The following is a 25,377-nucleotide window of genomic DNA, read 5'->3' as shown; positions in this document are numbered from 1 at the left end:
GAGAAACGGAACGGGAACGGCGCGGAACCGAACGAACGAACGAAGGTATACGCGTATACTCACGGAGTAGAAGAAGGAGGAGCTGAAGGAGACTCTCCGGTGTTAGTGGTGGTGTGCTAGTGGAGGTGGAGAGCCGCGAGAGAGGAGAGGAGGAGGAGGAGAGAACGGAACACGAGAGATCGGCAGCACAGTTTCGTGTTCAACCTCAGCTCGGTTCGGCTCAGCCTCATATCGGATCTCCTCGAGTGTGTTATTCTCTCTCTCCGCGAGGCGCAAAACCGCTCCGGAACGGAACAGAGTCGGATAGTCGGCGTGCATTCGCGTTCGCGAATCCGCCTCGAGAGAGACCGATCATCCATCTCTTCGTCTGCCTCTTCGGGGCCGCGAAACTAAGGCCCCGAATCAAAAAAAGATCGACCAGTGAAAAGAAAGGAGAACAACAAGAGTTACCCCGCGAATTTCCCCCCCTCTGAGCCCCCCTCGCCGAGGAAAATCACGGAAAACGTGTCCCCCTTCGGGTTCCTCTTCTTACCGAACAGAGGAGATCGTTTCTACGGCGTGGTCCTTCGTCCTTCGTCGCCGTCGTCGTATAACAGTGGTGCGTCGTAGTTCGCAACGTCGCTGACGTACACCGAGGTGAGTGACAGTCTCTTCAGAAAAGCCAAGGCTGTGTGTGCGCGCTGGCGACGAGCGCTCGAGATCGTTGCCAGAGTTGCCAGCAACGCGATACTTACGCCGAGACCGCAGACTCCACCGTTCACCGAGAACCGATCGCGGTACCGATACGCACACGGATTTTAACGTTCACGGAGAGCCGGGTTCGGGATTATGGTTCTTCGATGGGACCGAGAGAGTTTGGAGATCGCTCTCCCGTGAAATTGTTGGGCGAGGTCTGCGATCCGACGGCGAACTTTCCATCGAGTGGAAAGGTTCTGGGAAATTAGGCGAGGCTTGATCGTTGGCTTTAGGCTGTTTGCGAATTCGGTGGGTGGAAATGGATCTGTTAGATTTGAGGTGGATTGTGACCGAGTTGTTATTATTAGGGTAGGGAGACCGGGCAAGTTGATACAGGTTGATAGAAGACAATCCCCTATCACTGTGTATACGCAGCACAATTATGACTAGATTTTTCTTTTCTACTTAAAGCTGAAGTGGAACTTCCCATAAAAGGTTATAAAGCTTTACATCAGCATTAACATACGGTTTCATATATGTAGATCAGGTTGACATGACATTTTACAGTTGTACATTAGTAGTGTAGGTACAGCAGGATATAACATATCAAGTGCATAGCTTTAAATCTTCATACTGCATTGCATTAAATGCATCCGTGTTTAAATTAACAAGAGAGTTCTTTGTAAACAGGAATGATACAGCCTCTTTCGGAGCTGCACACTGTCATATTCCACTAGTTTCAAAATGGCTGCCTAGCCTGTACTTCTCACAGAGCCATTGGAGAATGCATAGGCGCGCGATAAATATGATCCTCGTTCTTCTAACAAATTCGAATCACTGCGATCGGAAGATAAATTGTAGTGCAAGGGGTTAAGTGGCTCGAATTTAACAGAATAATCATTTTCGTCCGCGCCAAAAGCATTATTCTCCTCGAAAAAGGGTTAACAGACAAACCTGAAAGAGACACATCATCTGTAGGATGCAACCGGTGGTCCAACTGGTATCGGTGCAAACTTAACACCAGCTGAAAAGCAAGCACTCCCTGATCACAGGCTTCCTATAGAGTGGTGAGACCGTGGCCAAAGGGACACGGCCGTCGGACCTTTCTCGACTAAATAGTCCAGAAGCACCCTATCCCGAAACGTTTTGCCCACTAATCCTAATACCCCGGGACCCTATTCTCGAGTTAATGATAGCTCTTCTTAGACCAACAGCAACACACAGGGAACGGAACTTCCGAGCTCTGCGGAACGGTTGCGCGGTAGCAAGAGCTCTCGGCATCGGGTCCTTTCTAATGAAGACCTTTCGCGACCGACTCGACTCGCCACTGTGCGCTTAATTGGCTAATCTCGAAAATATCACGCGAAATCTCTCGCAACCGTGTCTCATCCTCCTGGGCCCAATTCGATCGAATAAAACGAACCTGAGTGACTCGAAGGTTCACCCTGCGACGCTGTACCGTTAGCCGAGCCGTCAAACCTCGGCCAAACTGCTGATTATACAGAGGCTGCCCGAAAACGCCCCGGGACACATTAAAAAACATTGTTCGAACAAACATTGTTTTGAAACAACGTCTCATTTTAGTAGTTTTAAAGACGGCTTTATCGAGATGTTTTAAACACCTATTTTTCGAGACGTTTTAAAGATGTCTTACTTTATCCATCTTAAAGACATCTTAAACACGCGTCTTTCTCGAGACGTTTTAATAACGTCTTACTTCAGACGTCACGTGTCTTCATTGGAGGCGAACGCGAAGAAGCGGCTCCAACGGAAGAGTCGATCCGGCCGTGGATCGAGAGCATTGTTGACCGTATCACATCATCCCGCAAACATCCCGTAATATCATTAACCGGTCTCGTTCCCCGAGGAGTGGTCTGCAGTTAATTACATCTTACGGTGCGCTTCTTTTTCGAAGCTGCAGGTAGCCAGGCCTCGGCCGAGCTTCGGCGCGGCTAATGCGGCCGTGTTCGCGCCTCCCGAGTAATTGGGCCGCAGAAAATGGACAATAATACGTCCGGGTTTAATTGGTGTCTTCAACCTCTCATTAAGTCGTTCGGCGGAGACGACGGCGCGTGGGGATAAAACGAGGAAACCGACGAAATTTTGACACGTTGTCCACTCAGGGTGCCGCCGGTGTGTGGTCACCGGTGGTAAACTATGAAAAATCAGAAGGCGGGGATACGGCTACGAGGGGGTCCGTGACATTGGACACCGTGTGCCCATGGGGTCGAAACCGCCGTGTCATCTCGCCAGGTAACGGGTTATCGGTTACCAGAAAAGATCATTAAACCAGCCAAGTACAAATTGCTGGCACCTTCGAACACCTAGCGACCGATACCCACCGTGAAATCGGTCGAGATAAAACAGACACCGAAAGCTTGTTCCCTTCAGGGATATCTTGCTCCTTCAGGATCTACGGTGATCCAGAACCGACAGGAAAGTTCCTTAAAACGTTGGTGAAAATCAGATCTAACGGGCCAGCCAGAACTCTCGCGGTTAATTTCATTTCACTTCTCTTTTTCTCCGTTTCGCTTCTTCTTGCTCTATGTTCTTTTTTTTCTTTTTTGTTGCGAGCTGCCGCGGAGCCCGAAGTAGCGGGCCCAGGCTCGAGGAAGACGAAAGGGCCCGTTTTAAAGAGGCGAGCATTAAAAACAACAATGTCATTACATTTTAACGACCTGTTCTTGGGCTCTGCCCTCCCTTTTAAGAACGTTCGTTTGCAGGTATGTGGTCCGCGGCTCTCTCACCGCGGTCGCCACACCGGCGAACGACTCTTTAAAGCGGTGCACACACCAGCTAGCCCCCCCTTCCTCCGAGAAGGATCCTCGGAGAGGGAGAACCGGGCTCGATGGAAAATGATTTCTGGCCGACGCGTATCGGCTTCCTGAAATAACATCCTCGAAGCGGCCAGACGAGTACGGATACTCTGACACGCTACGGTGCTTTGCAATATTGCATCCCACCGTGTTCTTCTAGAAAAGGAACCCCTCTTCTCCTAGGGAATTGTTTATCATTAACATTTTCACTGTTGGTTCAAAAAAATGATCTAATAACAATTCTGTTCTTTTTTCAATTTTCTCAAACTCTTCCAACGTCCCCACGATTTTGTATTTTATCCTCCCAGTATTTTTATGAACGTGATATGAAACAGTAGTCGATTTCAGTTAATTGGTTCTCTCGGATTCTACGAGAGAAGAATCTTCACTAGACTGCGGATGTTTATGCAATTTAAGAAAGTGGAATCATGAGAAATGTTATTTTCAGTGGTAGTAGTCTTTGTAGATCTGAAATAAAAATCGTGCTAAATTCAGTGGAATTTCCTAGCATTTACAGAAAATTTTTTGAAAGCATAAATGCATAAAGATCCGCAGTCTACTCGTCACCTTCGAAGTTTCTGAAATCGAAGCTTCAAAATCTTCGACCCCCGAAGGAAACTACCATCCTTACTCGGTGCTCGATCCTTTCAACTCCGCCGACAGACAAGAAATTTCACAGAACGCAGCGCACGCTCTTCTTACATCGACTCTTACATCGTACTTTCACCAAGACCCCCGCGCCGAGTAGGAAGCGAAGAAACGGCGCGTCGTAGAAATTAGTATCATCGACGTCGGGGTTCGAGGACCCCTAATCTCTCTCGGGCAGCACGAGGATGATCGAGCGGAAAACGTTGGGGGTGTTGCGCCGTGCGAGGAGTGAGTGAGAGAGAGAGAGGGGGGGAGGGGCGTCGAAATTTCGGCGGGCTTAAAATTGCGATCTAATCGAGGAGCGAAGAGGGTGCGAAAGCAGCTTAATCCGACACTGGCCGGTGCACGGGGGCCCGGTGTGTGTCCGGGGCCCGTGTCCCCCACCACTATCAGGGCCCGGCGGGCCTCTCTCCCCACCCTTGGGACACGCCGTGCAGCCTCGCGAAGAATTAGTATGGGCGAAGTAACAAAAGCACGAGGAACAAGTACCTGGGGGGTGTGCGGAGAGTGGCGGCGAAGGAGGAAGAAAAAAAAGGAGCCGAGATGGCGCCACACGTCCAGCGTGTTTTCGGGGCATCCTCCGGTGCTGTTGGCAAACTCCTTTTTTTTTACGGTCGTCTTCTTCCTCTTCTTCTTGCTTCGTTCCCCCCTTTAGGTCGCCTTTCCTCTCTCTCTCTGTCTCCGCTCTGTATCTGGTCTTCGGGGCTCCTTCTTCGGGATCCGTCGTTTTCTATCTTGCTTTTTCCTCCTCTCACTATAGTATAAGGCCCAACTCGATTCTCTTACTCTTTCAAGGCGCGTTCTACCACCGCGAGTGTGTGTGCTGGTTCTTTTATTCGATTTTTCTTCCTCTTTGGAACGGACCCTCACCCTGCGGGGCCCCCTATTAGTTCGGCCACGGCACCGTATTGCGAAAAAAAGACGAACGAAGGACGGTCGCAAAATGCGAAATTGGGCTAGACCAAATCGGGAGATAGGGATTTCTCATTAAAACGGGGCGAACGTATTGCGCGCACGGAATTATCCTCTAATCTGGGACCAATGATCGGGCCACCTAGCCGACGCGACGGCACCGGCCTTCCACTCGGCGTCGGGACGCCTAACGGGGGATTTCAGAGGGGCTACCATCACTTTTTCCGAGAGACGTATTAATAAAAAAGTTACAAATTCTTTACCGTAGTTTAAAGATCTGTATAGTAGTACTTTCTTTATAAAGTGCCGGAGCACGTTTCTTTTGCAACAACCAATATTTAATACGTAATGATAAAACGATCGGCATTTTCAACCATAATTGAGATTACCTTTAGTTGAATAATATTTTGAATAACATTGATAATTGAAATTATTCATTGTGTGAAACATGAAACAGTAATAGATTAGAGAAATTTGAAATCATCGTAACGTTGATTTTATCTAACAAAGTCATCGAGGGATGAAATCAATTTTTATTTTATTCCTGCTTCCCACAATTAATGCAGAACATTTTTATTATGGCTTCTGAAAGTTCTCAAAAAATGCTAGAATATAAAATCCCACAGGATCTATAATCGCTGTGTTCATAGCCTCAGCATCATAAATCTTAATATTTCCATTTTTATTTCATTCAATGCATTACTTTGACTTTGGACAGATTTGCTAGAAGTAGTGTTAAAGTAATGGTTTCTCTGTGTGAGAAGTACGTCCGAGTGTTTGGACTCGTTCGGCCGGAAAGGAATTCGAAAAAAGAATGATAGCTGCGGCGGTTGCAGCGTACGACGGACGATTCTATCCAGATATGGTTACGCGTAGATAAACCTCGGCGAAGGTGATCGAGCGAGGAGAAACTAGTACAGAACGGCGAGTACCACGTGCTCGAACCTGTACCTATTCGCCGAAGCGACGGTTCTTCCATTGGTCGAACAGCCTCGAACCATCTAGCCTTTCTTCTTCTTCTCTTCCTCCTCTCGTATTCCTTTTCTTCCCTTTGTCTGACGTCTAAGTACGCCGGCAAAGAGATCATGAAAGTATCTCATGTACCCGGGGCGTCAGGGCCGTACGAACTCTGGTCCGATGGGATCCTGCTTCTTCCTCATTACGATTCCTTCGATTTTTCTACTGTTTCGAATTGCAATTTATTCTTCACGTTTCTCGATACAATTGTCCGTCGTGTGGTTGAAACGTACTAGATCACGAGTAGACAATTTTTATTGACAAAGTTTAAGAAAGACTCATGAAATAAAATCCTACTTTTAACAGGAACAGCCTTCGTAGATCGAAACCGAATCAAAATCTTCCCAAATTCCGCCGAATTTAATATTCCCTCATTTTCTGAAAATTTTCACAAGCCATAAACGCATAAAGACCCGCAGTCTAATCACGAGAGTACCTAGCACATCGAGATCAGGCAGCTAGAAGCCCTGCCCTCACCATAACGAGCTAAAACCCATCCCGCCATTATTCATCAGCTCGCAGCCAATACCGGGTTTAATCACCGAGGAATCTCCTCTGGCAGAGTCGTCTCAGCTATTGGATCGTTAAATCATTTTCCTGCCGCCTAATTGATCAGAGAGGAGCAGCGCAGAGGAGAGAGGGGAGGAGGAGGAGGAGAGAGGCTGGCACCGTCCAGTCGGCGGGCCCCCTAAATCACGGGGCCCGTTGGTCCGCTTTCGCGTTGACTCTCCGGCTGCGTTCTTCACTCGTCCAGTTTCGCCAAACGATAATTCTTCTTCCGGACCGGCGCGAGTCCGGGTGGAAAGTCCGGGTGAAATATGAATTCCTATTAGTCGCTTCCTGGAACCGTGAGGCCCCACGTCCGCGGGGTCTCGTGTGTTAGGGCCCCACCAAACACACCTCCTCCTCCTCCTCCTCCTCTTCTCTCCTCTTCATCTGTCGAGGTGTTAAGCTCGACGAGGACCGATTTAATCCCCGGTGCTTTTTAAATGGGTCCCGCGGGATGGGCGACGTTGAAGCGAGACCAACGGGCCCAAGGGGTCCGTGGCGTGCACAGATCCGCGGCGCCCTTTGTGCCGGCCCGCCTAGGCCCGAGGGCGCGTCAAATTTGGTTGAAAATCAAATTAATCTCGCGGCTGGGCGCAGGACCCTCTCCCGTCTCGCTCGCTAAAGGCTACCACCTCCTCTCTTTCTCTTTCTCTTTCTCCTCTTTCATTCTTTCGTGATCGGGCCCCTCTCTTTCTCCCTAGAAGATTCTCTTTCTCTCGCTCCACCTTTCTCTCGTTGGTTCCTGGGCCCCATCGGTCCCTCTTCGTTCCTCGTGCCCTCGACGACACGAGCAAATCGAAGGAACGGGACTGAGAGGAAGAAGGCAGAGAAGGAGGTGGACCGGAGGTCCTCCACGCCACCGACACGGACCCAGAGGCGAGAAGAGAAGGTGGCGCAGCAACAAAGAGCTTTGGACTTCTGGCTGCGACCCCGCCAGGGCCGTATTCATCTGGCACAACGATTAAGGCCGTGATTACACAGCGACGAGCGGCGGCGTTGCTGTATGGCTCATTTCATTTCATTCATTCTGTGCCGCTTCGTCGCCAATTATTTCACCGCTCTCGTCAAGGCCCAACACCTAACGCGAGCATATACAAACAATCTCCATTGTGGACATTAATAGAAGACGAAACGAACTTTTGGGACAACCCAATTGATTTTGTAGGGAAAGTGTGTCATCAATAGTTTCATAGTCTACATCCCTAAAATTTGAAAATTTCTTAATACTCGTGAAAACTGTCATTTATAATTTCTACCTCCACTTTTAGATTTCATCGTTGACTCACCTACCTTTATTTGAATGTTTAAATATTGATTACAAGCGAGAATCGAATTTTATTACATTTAAAAAGAAACGCGTAACATTCATATCTGTTAGACCTCGTTTAAAATCTTCATGACTCGTTAAAATACGGCAACAGGTTAGGCTGTGATATTATTTTGAAAGTGGAAGTCCTTGTGTACGATGGAATTGAGAAATCGATGTAGAGAAGCGTCGATATTCCGTGTGAGTTTCGTCAGTGAACGGGGATACGTGTCAGAGAACCGTTGACGTAAACTAATAGCTTCTTGCACCCGCCGCAAATTAGCCTAAACACACGATAGTCAGCAAATTAGAGCTCTCAGCTGATTCTTGTTGAATCACCCTGTACGTGCCGACGAAGGGGAGGTGTGTGCGGTTATACGGACCCGGCGCGGCACGGCGGCCGCCCATCTCATTTCCACGAGCGGAGATTTGAATGACCGAGTAGGACACTACAGGGACGTACTTAATCCGGATGAGTTTCACGACTTACAAGTACCACTTCATCCGGGCTGTCCGAGCCACGATCCTCTGGCATCTTCACAATCTACACAGATCTCGAACACGCCTCAAACAAACCGAACGAACTTCATTTGAAGCATTTATTTATTCCTCTTGTGACTGTAAAATCCTTCTTCGTGAAACACGACTTCAGTTCTTTCAACAAATATCGGACACGCGTTAAACAAACCGAATAAACTTCATTTAAAGCATCCATTTATTCTTCCTGTGAATGGAAAATCCTTTTTCGCGAAACACAACTTCATTTAAAGAACGAACTTCATTTAAAGCAAGTATTTATTCGTCGTCTGAATGTAAGATCGTCGTTCGTGAAACACAACTTGTCCTTTCAGCATCTCAGTGGAAGCACTCCTTTTCCCTGAGCAAATGCGGCATCCCTTACGGGAGGCTGGGTCCCTCGCTATCATCTCGGTTATCAAGGGGATGTATCCCCGATCCTCTCGATCCGTGATCGGGTTTCGTGGTCGCGGCGGCTTCCGTGCTTCTTGGAAGTCGGAATAAGAAACGTCAGGACGAAGAGATGCGGGGACGAGGCGTGTAGCCGAGAAAGAAGGCCGCGTGAGAATAAAGTAGAACGGGTAGCCAAGACGCGGAGAAGAAAAAGGTTCCACGAACGAAGTGGCGCGGGATGGAACAGTCGAAGAAAAGGCTGGTGGAACCGTTGAAGAAGGTTCGAAGGAGAAAGGGAGGAAGGAAGGAGAAGGACGACGACGACGAAAGGGGGAGGAATCGTGGAATTGAAATGCATCGGAGGGGAACGAAAAGTTGATCCTCTCCTTGGAAATACCGGGGACCAATTGTCCGGGGAGGGACGAGATTCCTTCTGTTGTCAGGAATCCAACTCGCGAGTCCAACGACAAAGTGAATTCCTGAAGGGCTGAAAACGGAGGATGCACGAAACGGGTCCACGCACACATACAGAAAAGAGAGAGACGGATAGAGGGAGAGTCGAGAGAGAGAGAGAGCAGAGAAACGGATCCATCCGATGGGCTTTCGCCGAGACGAAAAAACGGCCGGTGCGCCTCGTAATTGGAACCTGCACATCCTTTTACCTTGTCGTGCCTGCCACTTGTTCGACGGTGATCGTCCCGAAGGATCAAGAAAGATCGTACGATGAGATTGACGCTTTTTTCTCCGTCGCCATCGATCCGACCAACCCCGGCACCTCGTCTCCTAACTTGTGCTCCGTTCTTTATTTTGCCGGGCCTCGTTTTCTCTGTCTCTCGTTAATTCCTCTTCCGCAGCTTCTTCGAGGGCTCGTTCCCTCTATACCGAATTATTGCTTCATTACCGATCGCCTCGGGAAAGTAGAGACAAAAGGATCGATAGCGGGAGACTGATGTATGTACTGATCGAGGAAGCGATGGCGACTGGTGGTTGCCGGGTAATTGGTGGGGATTCTTCCTTTTTCTTTCGAATGGTTTTACGGGTTCTCCTTTTTTGTTTCTGGCGGAGAGATAAAGATTTGAGGATGTTTTCGAAGGTTCCTTTTCTTTTTGTTTCTCTTGCGAAGAGGACTGGTAGACAAGAGGGCTCTATTATTAGAAAAATCTCCTTCGATCCCCATGAAAACCCTCGAAGGAAGCAGAAATCGCCTGAACTCTCTCTCGGAAAGCGATTTCCGAAAAATCTGCAGCGGCGACCATAATTTATTCGCGGCGCAACAGCGATCGTTCCGAAAGCAACAAGCCGGCAGCGTCGTTTTTCCGTCGTCGTGTTCGTGTCGGCACGAGGGAAGCCTGACGCATCGCCGGAAGAAGGTGCATCGCGTATTCAAGCCTCGTACCCTAAATCCGCCGGTATTTATGGTCGGGACATCCACGAGAAAGTCTCCTGTTTCCCGGTGATCCCGAGGGGCGGCGGGGAATTCCGTTATCTCGGAATCTCGGCGACTTTAAAACTCGAGCATATCCCCGGCTCCTCGTCGTCGGCGGAATCGAGGAATCGGCCTGACGATTTATGAATGAAGCACCGATACCGGGCCCCCTCCCTTCTCTCCCCTGCCCAACATCTTCCCGGCCCCCCTCTATTAACCCCGTGTTCTCTGGGACCGGGCCCCGTCGCGTTTACGAGCCCCCTATGCGCGCGCACCGGTGTGCGGCGGGCTCTCGCTTTAAACTAAATTCACGCGACGAACGCGACGAAAAAAGGAAGAGCCTACAGAAACGGCACCACGACAAATCCCGGTGACGTAATTTCAGTCGGTCGTCGAACCGGGGACCTCGGCGTCCATGGGGATCGCTATGGGGAGGCGCCCAAATTCAGGCTAAATAGAATTCGACACATATTTATTGCGCACAGGTGGAATTGCGACCAGGTTACAATTAATTTCGGGTTAACACGCTTGATCTGAAGTATCAAATCTATGTTTACGAATTCTTCTGATGGATAAACCATTTCCTTCAACACTTCGAACATTGATCAGTCTCGGTACATTTGACGGATCCGTCAGAAGAATTCATAAACATACATTTATTAGTTGAGGCCACCTTGGCCGCAACCGCATTGCGCACATATCTTTTGGACACAGTACATTATAATTGCGCGCAAGTAGAATTGGACACATGCGCGCGGCTCTTTGAATTTTCGTCGAATTCATTGATCGATTGAAATCGCGTAAAATTTTCACGCGAATCGCAACAGCACGCGTAGCAGCGCGACAAGCCAGTCGCTATTGCGACTTTCATTCATCCGGGGAGGGGACCAAGAGGCCGTCGACTTTGCACACGTGCACGCAACACGCCTCGCCTCGGAATTGCAATCGCGAAATTCCATGGTGGGCTCGTTCTCCGACCCCGCGGTTTCAACCGCGGAGAAAGTTTTCGGTCCCGCGGACGTTTTCTTACCTGGCAACTATTTCACAGCGACCCGTCGATCAGTTGGAAAGCTTCGGATACCCTCTCTCTCTCTTTGCATTGTTTCAGGGATCATGGGATCGACGTGTCATCTGACGGTGGCGATCCTGCTGCTCGTCCAGTCGACCCTTCTTCTCGCGCACCGAGAACACAAGGTTTATCGATCATCTCCTCCGATATATTTTATTCTTTCGCTCCCTCGAAGAAAGGACCGTGTCTAGTTAACAATCTGCAGGAACAGTGATTACAGAGTATTTGTTTGAGAAAGAAAGATTTCTCCAGAAAAAGGTGTTCCTGAAGCTCACGCTTTTGTACAGGTTGTCGGCTAGCCACGTCCTAGACCCCTTAATGGGGGATGACACTTAACATGACGGTTCGTTTCAAGGTCCACAACATAGTGCTCTATCCCGACAAGCACAGCTGGTGCAAGACAACCCCCATCAAGCAGGTAGTCACATGGCCTCAGTGTTCCTCGAAGGAGCTGGACAACAATGTGTGCGTCGGCGCTTGTTTCTCGTACATGGTGCCCCATAGCGAACCGTCCGCGCCCGGCGACCTCATCAGACCATACTGCGACTCGTGTCAGCCCCTCGACAGCGTCTGGCATACGGTAAATTAACGAGCGGACGACACAACCACCCTGTCACACCCTCGTGTCCACCGTTTAAACCTGTTTAGCTACCACGAAAATATTTGATAACGCTATCTCCCATTTCCCATTGTACCTGTTACCTGCCGTTCTCTCCTGTCCCGTCACTTACCTGTCCCTTCGCTCTCACTTTCTAATCTGAACAAATCCTCGTTCTGTTAGAGATTTTCTTATTTAGGGTAAATGTATCTGTTACTGCGGTATCCTTTCCCAATCAGATTGCAATACGTAAAAATGGATATTTTGTCCAGAATAAATTTGTACAAATTTATTATATTTTTCGAATCTCAGAGATTTGAACAAACGTTCTTCGTAAAAGGTAAAGATAACACCATTTTTCTTCTGTCTCTTTAAATTGCATAGGGGAAAGTTTTATCATTATTTAATATTATTAACGTAATGCGTACAAAATGTTATCGATTTTATTTTTTAATATTTTCTTACTATGTATTAAGTTTTCAGGGCCACCGACCTCGTCATTCTTCCATAAAATGCTTACAAATATTATTGTCTTATGATAAATGAGGATTGATATTAAAATAAGGTACAATCGAAGCGTGACACTAATAAATTACATAATTTATAGCTCCACTATAACCGTACCCTTACCTGTCCCTTCAGTCAGATCCTTTCTAATCCGACCAAATCCTGATCTTATTAAAGATTTTCTTATTCTCACTACACTACTCACACACGTCTTCATCGTTCCAGGTGACTCTGGACTGCAAGGACGAAGACAACAACCCCATAACGATGCAGAAGAAGGTCCAGATCATCACGAACTGTTCCTGCAGCTCCTGCATGGAGACATCCCGAATCAAACCAGACTACAACACCCTCCTGCAATCCCTAACCGAGGAGAACCTGGACAAAAACGTGAATATAGTCCACGAGACACCTGATCTTCTATTAAACCCTAATCTGAACGCCTCGAAGAACACGACGAGGGACGGTGTGAAGGCTGACGAGCGTTTCCTGCAGTTCTACAAACAATTGAAGGACTCTGAGAAGTCGGATGAAACGAGTACAGATTTATTGCTGAAGGACTTGTTCCCAAAGTATGGGGAGGATATTGACTTGGAGCAGTTGAAGGAGTTCTTGCAGCACTCGCATCAACATCAACATCAGCATCAATCGACTGGGAAACAACAGCAGCAGCAACAGCAGCAACAACAACAGCAACATCATTCGACGACGACGGTCTTACATCGAGGACCTCATCATTCGATGGTGTTAGACTCGGATGTGAAAGAGAAGATCGATGTAGAACCGCATTATCTTCATCCAGCAGTCCCTGGACAAGAGATCAGCTACCACGACAACGTCCTGGTGGACAAGGATAAGAAGAAGGACTTCTGAGCTGATTGGAAACGTCATCGGCTTGGATCGTTGTGCACCACGTGTTAGGATCGTTTTCTTGTATCGTTTAGGATCGTTAATTCAGCCTAGTCCAGTCCGCGGTCTCATTGTTTTCTATTTTGTCACTTTAGTAAACGATCATGCTTTCTATGGTATTGTTTTACAGTAGGACCTCGAATAACCGGGAGATAAACAGCCCGGAAAAATTAAGGCCCGAGGAACATAATTAAAATGTACATTATATTCCAAAATAAATTTTTTATTTTTGAAAATTTATTTCCCTTCATGATACAACCATATTTGAACGCATATTTCTTTATAATCGGGATCCGGTCAATCGAGGTCCTACTGTATTTTGGAAGAATTGTTTTTATCGTGGTGGAGAGCAACGATGGAAAACTGTACGATCGAATTCGCTTGGATTGGACGCTGAGAGTTATTGAAAGAGAGAGAGAGAGAGAGAGAGAGGGAGAGAGAGAGAGATGAAATTTTAATATATATTTAATTATTATTATTATTATTATTAATATTATTGATTAACTATTTAACGTACTAGCGCGTTTAATAAAGGAAGATTCGTTCGTTCGTAATTACCCCGATCCCTTAACTCTCGCAATTTTATTAGAGGACGTCCGAAGGGCGTTCACCTTCTTTTTTTATCTTGTTGACTGCTTTGAGAAGTATACAACTGTATCCATTGTCTCGCAGAGAATAAAGGAAAAGTCGGCACGATATCCAATTTCTTTCTGTCTGTGTTGTAAACAGGATCAATAACCTGTTTAATGCTGTAGTATACGATTTGAACTCTTTTGAGAAGTTACAGCAGTTAGTTTAATGTGAAGAGATATTTTTCCAAAAATTGCAGCTGGTCGGAAATGTAGAGAAAACACTGAAAGTTGCATTTTACAAGTTTTCTAGGTGGGCCTATGATTAAAATCGCAAAATCTCTCGACTAAATCTCCGAAATCCTAAGATCCTCCGCAAGACCCTCCAAAAATCATCGAAAACTTCCGGTAGAGCGTATCGAAGCCTAATCCGGGAGCGCAGCAGCGCTGATTGCGAAACTTCGCGACACTCGACAAACATCAACAGCGACACGATTAATTCTACACGAAAATTGATAAACAAGCGAGTATTCACGCGATCCCAGGAAGAAGCGCACTCGATCAAAAAAGAATATGGCTTTGTCAGAGATTAGATACGCTGCTCTTAATAAATCATGCTCGACTACCGTTTAATTGCGTCTCACGTGTAGAAGAGTATCGCTCAAGAAATAAAACTATTCGATGATCAAGTCGTGCACTATCGTGCTGGATGTCCGTGAACCGCGGATCCCTTTCACTCTATCGGATGCTCATGTTTATCGGCGATTATTAAATAATCCACGCGACAAACGGAGGATCGCTAGTGGTCGGATGACGGTCGCGCGCGATTAGTCACGCCGATTTTCTGTTAAAGCGAGCTCGAAAAAGAGAAAGGAATGGCGGGGCACATTCGTCAACCGGGAACCGTGCCGTAGATGTAGTCGGAATGCAAATAAACCAATCGGGTGCAGTCCGAGGAGAAAACGCGAGGATCTGCAGGGAGCTGGGACTTTCTCCTTCGGCAAAAACGCGAAGGGAAAAGCGAAGGTAACAGCATCACTTAGAACCATCCGTGTTGGTCTATGTATTTTCGCGCTCGCGGAAGCTGCGTAAAAGTAAATGAGTTTTACTTCGCCAACCTCAACAATTTCCGTGAAGAATAATTAGATCTGAAGCTGTGCCAGATAGCTCGTTCTACACCGTATAATTACGATTTCAGATAAGCAGCACGTCCGACCAGCACCGGGCCACTTTTTCCAGGATATCTGCAGATTAGAGTCGATTTGTTTGAAGTAGTCGGAAACGGGAGAATCTCCAGGCTAATCGATTATCGCACGAGGTGTCTGTGTATGTTTCGCAAGGTAAGCTTGTGCTATATCGACTATAGTCCTCGAGGTAGAATCCTATCAAGAGATTAGCTCGGCCGTTTCATTGTCCGCGTCGATTCTGATAATCCACGAACTATGTTGCCTATGTACTCGCTGACCCGTGATCACTTATTAACTAAATAGCCAATTATCTTGGTCTCGAGATACGGCGCAGGCAATTATTCGATCTATTGTGAATCGGACGGCCGCGTATCCGGCTTCCCAGATAGGAATCCTCCGGCCAATTTACTTCGCCGAACCTGCGGAGCCGATACTCTTTTCCCAGAAACACACGAGCCTCGTGTTCGTCGTCCTCCTCCATTCTTTCAACGATATTCACTAGGACAAATCAAACTCCTCGCACAGAAAGAAACACGCGGATTTTCGATCGCGCGGATCTTATTTACATGATCGCTTTCGTATTCGTTCACACGTCGCGCCCCGGCAAGAACAGTGATTTTCAGATAAAATTAAATAAAATACACACTAAAAGCTGCAATTTCTGTCTAGGAAGAGCGTCGCAGAGCGTCTCCGCGCGTCGAGAGATCGGTAGACGAAGCGGGGTCGACGTGACGGTTCGGAAGAGGTCTATCCGAGGAATCGTGGCTGATAAGAGCCGGCCCGGGCCAATCAGCGACTCGGGTCTGAGCGGATCGGCGGTACGAAAGCGATATTACGCGGCTCGGTAACGGGGCGAGCAACTAGCAACCGGCAGTGTTGCTCGGCGCTTCGTTGCGCGTCCCGGTTGATTTTGCTACGTGTCGCACGAAAAAACAAACCCGGAGAACGGCCCCGGGAAATGCTGTCATCGGCTCGACGACGTTGAGAATCACCGGGAGAAACGGACAAACCTCACGAGGATACGGTGAACCGCGATGCCCGGGGTACCCCGGGTCGTTCGCGCACACCTAATCGCACAGAACGATCGGCGAACCACGAACGACACCGGTGACCATGGATAGCCTGGATCAGGAGCCCTATGAGCCGGCGTTTAACGTCGTGAACGGTAGGACTATGTTGCTTTGACGTAGGGAATGGTAGATAGAAGATGGTAGATACTGTTACGAGCATAACTGATCACTACACTGCGGATCTTTATGCAAAATAAAAAATGTTTACATTGATTGCAAGACACAGGAGCCAAATAAAAATTTCACTCTTCTTTTAATTATCTTGGTAAGGTAAAACTAATACACTGGTGGCCTTTATTCTTTTTAATACCTCCACTGTTTTAAATTGCGTGTACCCATTTTTGTCATAAATGCATAAAATCCGCAGTCTACTGATCACACACATTTTAAATCAGAATCACTTTTTTTATGAATGGACCATCAAAAGCATAAACAGAATTGAAATCGGTACAAATAGAGCTGTGATCGCGAAGTCAATAAAATTAGCCTACAAAGACAACGAACGGATTGTCATCGATCTCTAAATCGATGGAATTAGAAATGTGCGCGTTAAGCCAATAAAATCAGCTCCGGAGAAACCGAAAGGAGAGGGGGAGTTGAAATTGTCTGGAAGGTCGACGGATATAGAAATGTGCTTGTTAAGTCAATCAAAAAGCTTAGATAGTAATCGATCTGTAGGTTCATAGAAATGTGGTGATGAAAGAAAAATAGGATGAACAAAGTCAATTTCAGAGAATAAAGAAGAGTGGAAATCCAACTGCAAACCTGTTTGTTAAATCGATAAAAGCAGCCTCGGAGAAACTAAAGAAGGGTTCAAATCGAGCTCGTGAAGAGATAAGAGTAAAAACGTGACCTGTTAAGTCAATAGAAAGCTTGAGAACAAGGTGAAATCGATTTGTTCATCCATAGAAATAGAAATGCGACTGTAAAGTCAATAAGCCGACCTTTAAGAAGTTTAAAAAAGGATTGAAATCGGATTACAGTTATATATTTGTCAAGTGAACAACCTTTTAGCTTTAAATAGACTGCAGGGAATCTTCGAATGTTAAAAATATATTATAAAATTTCAGCTTGTGAACCCAGGATCAACGAAGCGATCTGGGTGAATGATCTATGACGTAGATCACATTCAAACGTCTCTTCGGCGTTTATATAATATTGTTATTTCATAACATCTATCGTTTACCTCGCTGCTACGAAGTCGTCAGCTTATAATTTTCCGACAGCTATTTGCTCATATCATTACGCAAACTTATCGATATTGCTAAAACAGTGTTATTACGTGGTAATAACGACGATCGTCGTTGTTGAACAAAAATAATTATTCACACTAACTCCGCCAGTTTCGACTGTGTAACCGAGCTATGATGTAAGAATAATAAACGCGCGTATTATCATTGAAAAACTGTTTGGTCACTTGCTTCGTAAACAGTGTTCATTCGACGAAGATCCTTGAAGCTTTAAATGCCTCGTATCGAGTCCTCGATCTTTTCAAATTGCTATTGTGTTGCGTGGTTCTTTTCAATCCTGTGAAAGACCATTACAACTTGCGTCGGGGAAAAATTCGAATTAAAATTACGAATGAAACAAGCAACAAAAAATTCTGACCAACATCATTGTGAATAATCGAAGTCCACAACGTCGGCTTGACATTGTCAGTCCACGCGTTAATTGGCCCACCTAATGCATTCGTTTACGCGAGGGCAGGATCGAGAATTCGAGCGGGCCCCATCGATCACAAGAACGAATTCATTTTGAACAGCTGCCGTTCGTGAATTCGACTGATCGAAGTCCAAGGCTTCGATCGTCGGCGACAGCTGACGAAAAACGACGGACGACGAGCAAACGGCCCGTGAATTTCTTCGAAAATCTATCTCCGTAAAGCGGCGCGCATTCGCATCTAAGAAAAACGCTTGAACAAATGAAAAACTCTTCGCGAGGACGTGGTCGAATTAAAAATCAACTACCTCGGGTGAATCTTGCTGGAAAGAGACAAAAGTGTATTCGAATTAAGGAGATTCAAATGTAATGCACGATTGAATGCATAGAGACAATGAACAAAGCAGCAATAAAAATACGAGTTTCTCTTCACAAAACGCTGGAAATTACCAACATTCGATTATCGTCGGACGGTAACACTCAACGAATGAACTAACCACTGTCCATCAAACTAACATGTACTCTCATGTCCAAACTTAGAACAACTTTCAGCAGCCTCGAACTTTGTCGAGGCGAATCCACTAAACTACTGACGCAAGTAAGAATCAGCACGGATCAGCCATCCTGTCTGATCGCAGACGGCAGTGGTCACTTATTGGACTGTCCAGGAAACAAGGAAAGTTTTCCTTAACGTTTTCTACCGCAGAGAAACGATGACGCTCACCGACATCAGTGGAAACAAACCCGCCAGTCCGTTTCCATGTACTCCGTTTTATCGGTCGAGTTGATCCGGTATAAATAGCGTGTGTACTTGGCTGCCGTTATCGAGACATCTGAATGAACCGCTTCAGATAGCAAGCCTTCCTCGATTAGATTTTCGAAAGCGAATTATTCGGACGCTCTTAAGAAGACAATAACTCTTTAAATGTTGGATCGTACTATTTGAAATTTTGTGGGAAGTTAGAGCAATTAGATTGCTACACAACCTGACAAGAATTTGTTAGAAAATTTTCAAGTTGTCGGAATTGCAGAGAAAATACTAAATATTGGAAAACTGGAGGGCCTAGAGATTTAAATATTTAATGAATTTACTAATCTGTCCACTACGCCGTGCAAAAATTTTTTAGCGAAAAGAGACTTAGGGGATATGAAAGTAGAGACTTCAAGCTTCAAAATGAGTCTGGGTTTGCTCCCGTGCGATTTTTTTCTACAAAGTTACAACGGCTTGAATATTAACGATTCATCGAGTATCGATGCTGCTCGTATTGTTGTCTGGAAGGTTTTTAGTTTTGGAAAGGCGTAATTAGAACGCACAATTAGTGGCGTCGCAATTTTGTCTATCACCACTTTGTCTCTCTGTCTGTCATTATTTAATATCGACGGACTCTGTACGTACCGGGATGTACGAAGCACAAGGAGTTCCGACTCGAGATAACCCCAGGGGTTACGCAGTGTGAAACCAATCTTTCATTGATCAAGTAGTTTTCCTTCGTTTGATACCATAACGCCCACGCGGTCCCGAACACGAATCGCTTATCTCCTCTGTGGATTCTCGAGTCAATCAACGATCCGAGAGATCGAGAGATCTCCAGCCCAAAATGCAACACAATTATCAATCTTGCATTATGTACATTTTGACTGACGTTGCGTTATTGTCGAATTTTATCCAGAATAAAAATTTGTTAATTGTTGAACAACTTCAACAAGTCGAAAATAATGTATTAACTTCTCCCGATAAGTTTCCCATCCAGTTTTGCCGTCTTCAGAGCCTTCTTTCGAGGATGAACTTTATCACTTTTGATTTACCAGTTAAATCTAATCTCCCGACTTCAGATTGCCTTTTATCGTGATTTAGTATCTTATTATTAAACGTTAACACCTTTCTCGAGCTTGAACAACACTTTTTTCAACGATCCCCGAACGGCCTTGCAACTTTTTTAGATCCGTTATGAAAGCTGTTACATCATTATTCAAATGAGAATAACGGCGAGAACTGTCTTTCAACTTTTTTTATAACTTTCCGATATAATCGATAAAAACGAGGAAAAAATCCTGCATTCTGCAGGAACGAAAGATATTTCCTTTTACGGGTGGAGCGACGAGAAGTTTGCAATTCCGTGGACAATTTCAGAAGCTAACGTTGATGATTCATCGGCGATTATACGGTGTAATTACTGAGAACCTCGCGAAACTAAATTTAGAACGGGATTTCGAGGAACCTTGGATTTTCAGTGAATTCGACACTTGGGTGTACAAAGTTCTCGTACATCTTTTTAAAACGGATGACTTTTCGAAACATTGTACACGTGTGTACAACTTCCTTAGATTTACAAAATACATGTTTGAAATTTTGATTACAGGCCCAGATAAAGGATTTAAAAATCGTGTCCTTCACTTTTTCCTTCGCGACCAATAAAAATCTAAAACAAAATGATTTACATCTGAAAAAACTCGAGCTGTTGGGTCGATTTTTGGAAAAGTTATTCGCCTTTTAAAGGTGTACGAATACCTTGTATATTTTTAGGACAACCAGATGGAAGATGTGCAACATCGTGAACAATTTCGGATGCAAATATTGTTGACTATTCGACCAGATAAACAAGATGGGGAAGGGAGGCTGTACGCAGTTTCGCGTTCGCTGAATCATTGAGCGTAAAACACGAGTTACTAATACTCCGATCCCGGAAACGATGACACCAATGAAACGCTGCGACCTCGTCACTGGACTATTATAGACCCGAAAAGTTCAAACGTTCTAAATGCAGGGAGCGAGTCACAGAGCCGGGGAGTAAGTAGAATACGAGACGATTTTCATCGAATCGGCCGACGCGCCACGCCGCGCGAAAATAGCATGGAGGTCGCGTTTCGTCTGTGTTCCGGGCCGCGGACGTTCGCGAATTCGCGACATCCATCATCTTCGTGGTCTGCCATTTCTAAATACCGAAACTTGTCCTTAAATTTGCTCCGAAGTGCTTTTCAACGGAGGTCGCGTTTCAATATATTGAAAAGACAATGTAGCAACACCTACGTTGATGGAATCGTCAGCTTTTGTCTCTCGTATCGGTCGATCTGAAATATCGATATCTCGACGTGAGGAAATACGTGATCACACACACGGACACCTTAGGGAAATCCCCCTTTTATCTCACTTAAGTGCACACAATGGATCGGGTAAATCTTCGTGAGAAAATAAAGCGAAAACACAAGACAACGTTCACCCGGTTTCGGAGAAATTCGTTTCGAAAAAGCACGACGCGGTGTTCTCGAAATTTTTGCGTATTGATATGCGTTTCTAAAATACGAACGTGAGAAATGAATTGATGAGCGATTATTCTTAAACACTATCATCAGTCTGTGTACATTTAGATCGATGTTAATGAATTGTAATTATCCGCAGATTCTCAGAAATTTCGTACGAAGATCTACAATGTAACTCGTGCAAAAATGATAAGATAACGATAGTAAATCGATGCCGGACAAGGTCAGCCTTCTAGACGGAGTCCCAGAGAAAACCGACATAATTATCAGCGTGTCATAGTGTTCGAAGCGTTAATTGATCCCCAGTGTCGGGTTACAATACGAGCAACACAACGAGCCTCGATCGAATACTCGAGTTGCGCTCATTGAAACGTCGCAATGACATTAAACAAAGATAAAGACAGCGTACAGACACGAACACGTTTACAATTTCTCGGTATGTGTCGGCTCATAGGCAAGTTTATGTTCACGAGACGCCACGAAAACGTGCGGTATACTGATCTTACATAACGGTGGTTGCGGACAAACGCATAATATTTATACATATCGACCAAGTTAGCCGAGACTCGGATGTCCTTGAATAACTTCTTCTAAGCGTCCGAAAGAATTCGACTATGGTCGAGCCGATAAGAAACAATTAAATTGACAACAATTATCTCTGCCATAAGTGCACGATAACCGAGCGAGGCGGCGAATACGTATCTCGCGATCAATTAATTCTTACAATATATTGATATTTACAATATATAATATTTCTGTAACTTTCTTGAATAAATATAAAAATGGTTTTGCCGCTCACCGAGGTCCGTAATTGTTGCAAGGGCGAATAACTGCCACAGTTCTCTGATCCGCAACAGAAAACGCTTGATTAACTCCGCTAGAATGATTTGTACAATATATAATATTTCTGTAACTCTCTTAAATAAATATATGTATAAATAGATTTGTCGCTCACATGACTGCCACAGTTCTCTGATCCGCAACAGAAAACGCTTGATTAACTTCGCTAGAATGATTTGTACAATATGTAATATTTCTGTAACTTTTTTAAAATACATATAAAAATGGTTTTATCGCTCACCCAGGTCCGTAATTGTTGCAAGGGCGACTCTCACAGTTCTCTGAATTTTGGGGACAGTTGTTCTCGGGAAGATATGCAAATTGTTTTGGCAGTTCGATCGATGAAAGCTCCTTTTTCCGGGGTGGTTCGTAATTATTAACGACGCGACTCGGACACGTGGAACGCGTTCCGGATAGGATACACGAGATCAGAATCGTCAACGTGCGCCAATTAACCGGAAACCCGGCGATTTCTCGTCGAGGGAAAATCGATGATGCAACTCTCTTCCTGCTGGCTAGACTGCATCTTGGATGCGTGCAGGAATGGGATTTCAACAGTGTTCATCTTACATAAGTTCCGCTGTCTTGTCGTTATTAATTACAACAGCGTGCGTGACAGAAGCGCCGATCGTTCGCAGAAAAATTCCACTTGAAAGTGTCGCGATGTCCGAGCTGATAAAGGAACTTGATGTGAAATCAAAAGCAAACGATACGGAGCCATTAGCACGTTTGTCGAATGCCAGAACGGTTTCCCTGTTTCGCAAGGAAATGTATGTTTAACCGCATCGGTTCTTGGAAGTCTCGCAGCACAGATATTCGTCTGGAAACATACGTTTACGCACAGAACAAAAATGATTTTCTGAATTCTAAATAAATATTATTCTACTTTGTGGCATTGGACACTTCGTTACATAATAAATGTTTATGTAAATATTCAAATAGTTGCAGCAATGCAAAATAATTATCAACATAAATTTGAATATGGCCGGAGCGACCCCAGTGAAGGTTGAATATATTTTATCTACACTCGATCTCTTTAGTATATCGATTTGAACAATCTCCAATTTAAATAAATCATGCTGCTGGGTCAAAGTGGACCCATCTTGAATAAAAATATCTCTTCTATAGAATCTAATACATATACCCATGCAAACGACAATTTTTATGGACCTGTCGCAGCGAAACACATTGCACAACGACGCAATTTGTTTATTAATAGGTCCATTAAGTGAAAATTCTAATGGAGCATCATTTTCATTAGTGACCTCGTGTTTGCAACACAGGGAACCTTTGTGCAACGGTCAAATTAAGCTGCGATGTCAGTGAAAATATATCCTCGTCAGTTCATGTTTCTTTCTTTTATCGAATTCGTCATCTCTCCTCTTCTTCTGCCGGTACTCCGAGAGTTCAAGTCCTCGGCTATTTATACAGCACTTCCAAAGAAGTCGTTGTAGTATATCATCGACGGATATTTATGCTGCTCCGTGCGCTTACAAATTCTAACAACTAAAAAAAAATATGATCAGTTACCTAAATAGTGTACTAACAAGCCTCTAAAATTTCAAAAAGATTGGTCCAGCAGATCGTCTGAAATAAATTCCGAAAGACGGTCGATGTCCCACCTCATCCCCTGAGAGCTCCCGGGTGGCAGCCCCTGCGAGCTGCATTCCATCGCGCCCAGGTGCGTCGAATTTGATGGACGGGGTTGCGCGCATGTTTCGCGAGAGAGTGGGGTTGGGTTGTAGTTACCCGCTGACGGGTACACACCGTTCCCCCTCCACACGGGCCAGAAGAGTAAGGTGTGAACGTTTTCGGGCTGGCACGTGCTGGCTTGTGCAGGCCCGAGTTAGCTCGAAGCAGGTATCGACCGCGGCGCCGTTCAATACTCGAACGGGCCACGAACGGAAGCGAGACAGCGATGGATCCCGAGGTCGGTTAAGCAAAACCGTCTGGATCGGGCTGGGTTTTGGTCGGGCCGGCCCTAAAACAGGTGCATTCCGCTGGCGATTTCGACAGGGGACACCGAAGATGCATTTCTGGGGGCCGAGGTGCAATTAACAGGGCCGTACTCGTGCCACGAATAGGGGACTTCGTGTGGGAACAGATGAGTCACGAGTACGACGTCGTCGTAGGTCGAGGCAGAACCCGCTGGAAGGGGTATATCTCAGGCACGACGACATCAAACGTGGCGCCACCAGATTTAACTCCGGCTCCCCGAATAACAGAAATTACGCAATTCAATGTAAGCCGCCGGCTCGTGCCGTTCGAGGGCAAATATCGACGCTTCGGGGAATTAGACTTCGTCTGGCTCGCCTCAATTGGAGATTAGCGCCCGTCGCCTCTTGCATCGTCCTGGTCATTTATCAAGATCAACGGACCTGCCTCGGGATCCTTCGATGCCTCTTAACCCTTAGCGTGCCGAGATATTTTATCTGGAAAATTCAACATTTATATTAATACAAACGTATGAACACGTTTCGGTAGTTTAACATCACAACCTTTTATTGAACGATCCTAATCTTTCTATAGAATCGATAAAAATAAATGTCTACTAACAAATTGTCAAGAAGGCTGTGTATCTGGACAATTGCCTCAGTTTTGATATTTCACGTGACAGTTCCTCTTATCACGATAAACAAACCAGCTTTGCAAGCCTACGAGTTCTGGCAATAACATGTTTCTGCTAGACTCTAGATAAACAATGTACTCGTTCGAAATCGTATAAATTCGTTTCAGTAGTTGAACATCACAAACTAATATTAAACGATCCTAACGGCGTCTTTGATCAAGGTGAACAGCCTACGACAGATACTACCGAAGAAGCTTATCAGTAGCTTCAGCGAAGCCGCTCATAAATCGTAACCCGAACCGAAAGTCTCCGGCACTCGAGCAGCGATCTGTTCTTCGTTGCACTCTGTCGAAGCACACCGATTACATAATTCCCTGTATGTATACACGGCGAGATATGAATTCTCTTTCGCGATCTATTTTTACCTCACCTATCGGACGATACGGAGCCGAAGCAATTACATAATTTCTCGTAACAAACCCGCGTGTCCTCCACGGAAAAATTCTTTTCGATTAATCGCCTATTAATACAATCAAAGCTGCTCGAATATCACTCTGAAATAACTATTCATCGTGTCGGCTTATCTGGCAGCCGCGAGAACAAGCAATGACTCACATACGAGGCCGCTACGAAATACTTACTCCGAGAAGAAAAGAGTCATTCGACGCAGAGAAACCGTTAGCTGAATTGCTGACGATGTTGATACGCGGCTATTCGGTTCGTGTGCGATCGCGAAAACCGTTGACGGTGCGAAATCGAACGCTGGTTTCGGTTTCGCGCGCTAGCCACGTGTCGGCGACCACAGGGGTTCAGAATCGCCAAAACGTGGCCGAAAGTGAATTCTTGCAACTCTCTGAAAGATGAATAAAATTTATATCAATAGG

At 45.6% G+C, this 25,377-nt stretch overlaps 2 protein-coding genes and 1 long non-coding RNA gene across 3 annotated transcripts in view; 2 read left to right on the top strand and 1 right to left on the bottom strand.

Moving 5' to 3' along the window:
• Nucleotides 1–494: 494 nt before the first annotated feature.
• Nucleotides 495–14,039, top strand: LOC143215239 (uncharacterized). The gene is made up of 4 exons (XM_076437196.1): nt 495–636; nt 11,367–11,452; nt 11,683–11,907; nt 12,658–14,039. Exons 2-4 carry the CDS (start codon nt 11,372–11,374, stop codon nt 13,303–13,305), a joined length of 954 nt encoding a protein of 317 aa, XP_076293311.1. The 5' UTR covers nt 495–636; nt 11,367–11,371; the 3' UTR covers nt 13,306–14,039.
• Nucleotides 13,753–25,377, bottom strand: part of LOC143215242 (uncharacterized) — a 12,509-nt gene continuing 884 nt past the window's right edge. The window contains exons 4-8 of the long non-coding RNA XR_013010333.1: nt 24,481–25,346; nt 23,547–24,356; nt 22,166–23,430; nt 22,040–22,090; nt 13,753–21,961 (exon numbers count right to left, since the gene is read on the bottom strand). This is a non-coding gene — a long non-coding RNA (uncharacterized LOC143215242). The remainder of the gene's footprint in view (nt 21,962–22,039; nt 22,091–22,165; nt 23,431–23,546; nt 24,357–24,480; nt 25,347–25,377) is intronic.
• Nucleotides 16,120–25,377, top strand: part of Anne (polyamine-transporting ATPase anne boleyn) — a 21,095-nt gene continuing 11,837 nt past the window's right edge. Inside the window, exon 1 of the mRNA XM_076437190.1 lies at nt 16,120–16,262. Coding sequence (XP_076293305.1) covers nt 16,211–16,262 — 52 coding nt within the window. The 5' untranslated portion in view covers nt 16,120–16,210. The remainder of the gene's footprint in view (nt 16,263–25,377) is intronic.

Source organism: Lasioglossum baleicum, chromosome 13, assembly GCF_051020765.1.
Source record: "Lasioglossum baleicum chromosome 13, iyLasBale1, whole genome shotgun sequence".
Classification (NCBI taxonomy): domain Eukaryota; kingdom Metazoa; phylum Arthropoda; class Insecta; order Hymenoptera; family Halictidae; genus Lasioglossum; species Lasioglossum baleicum.
This window is presented reverse-complemented; position numbering and strand designations above follow the sequence as displayed.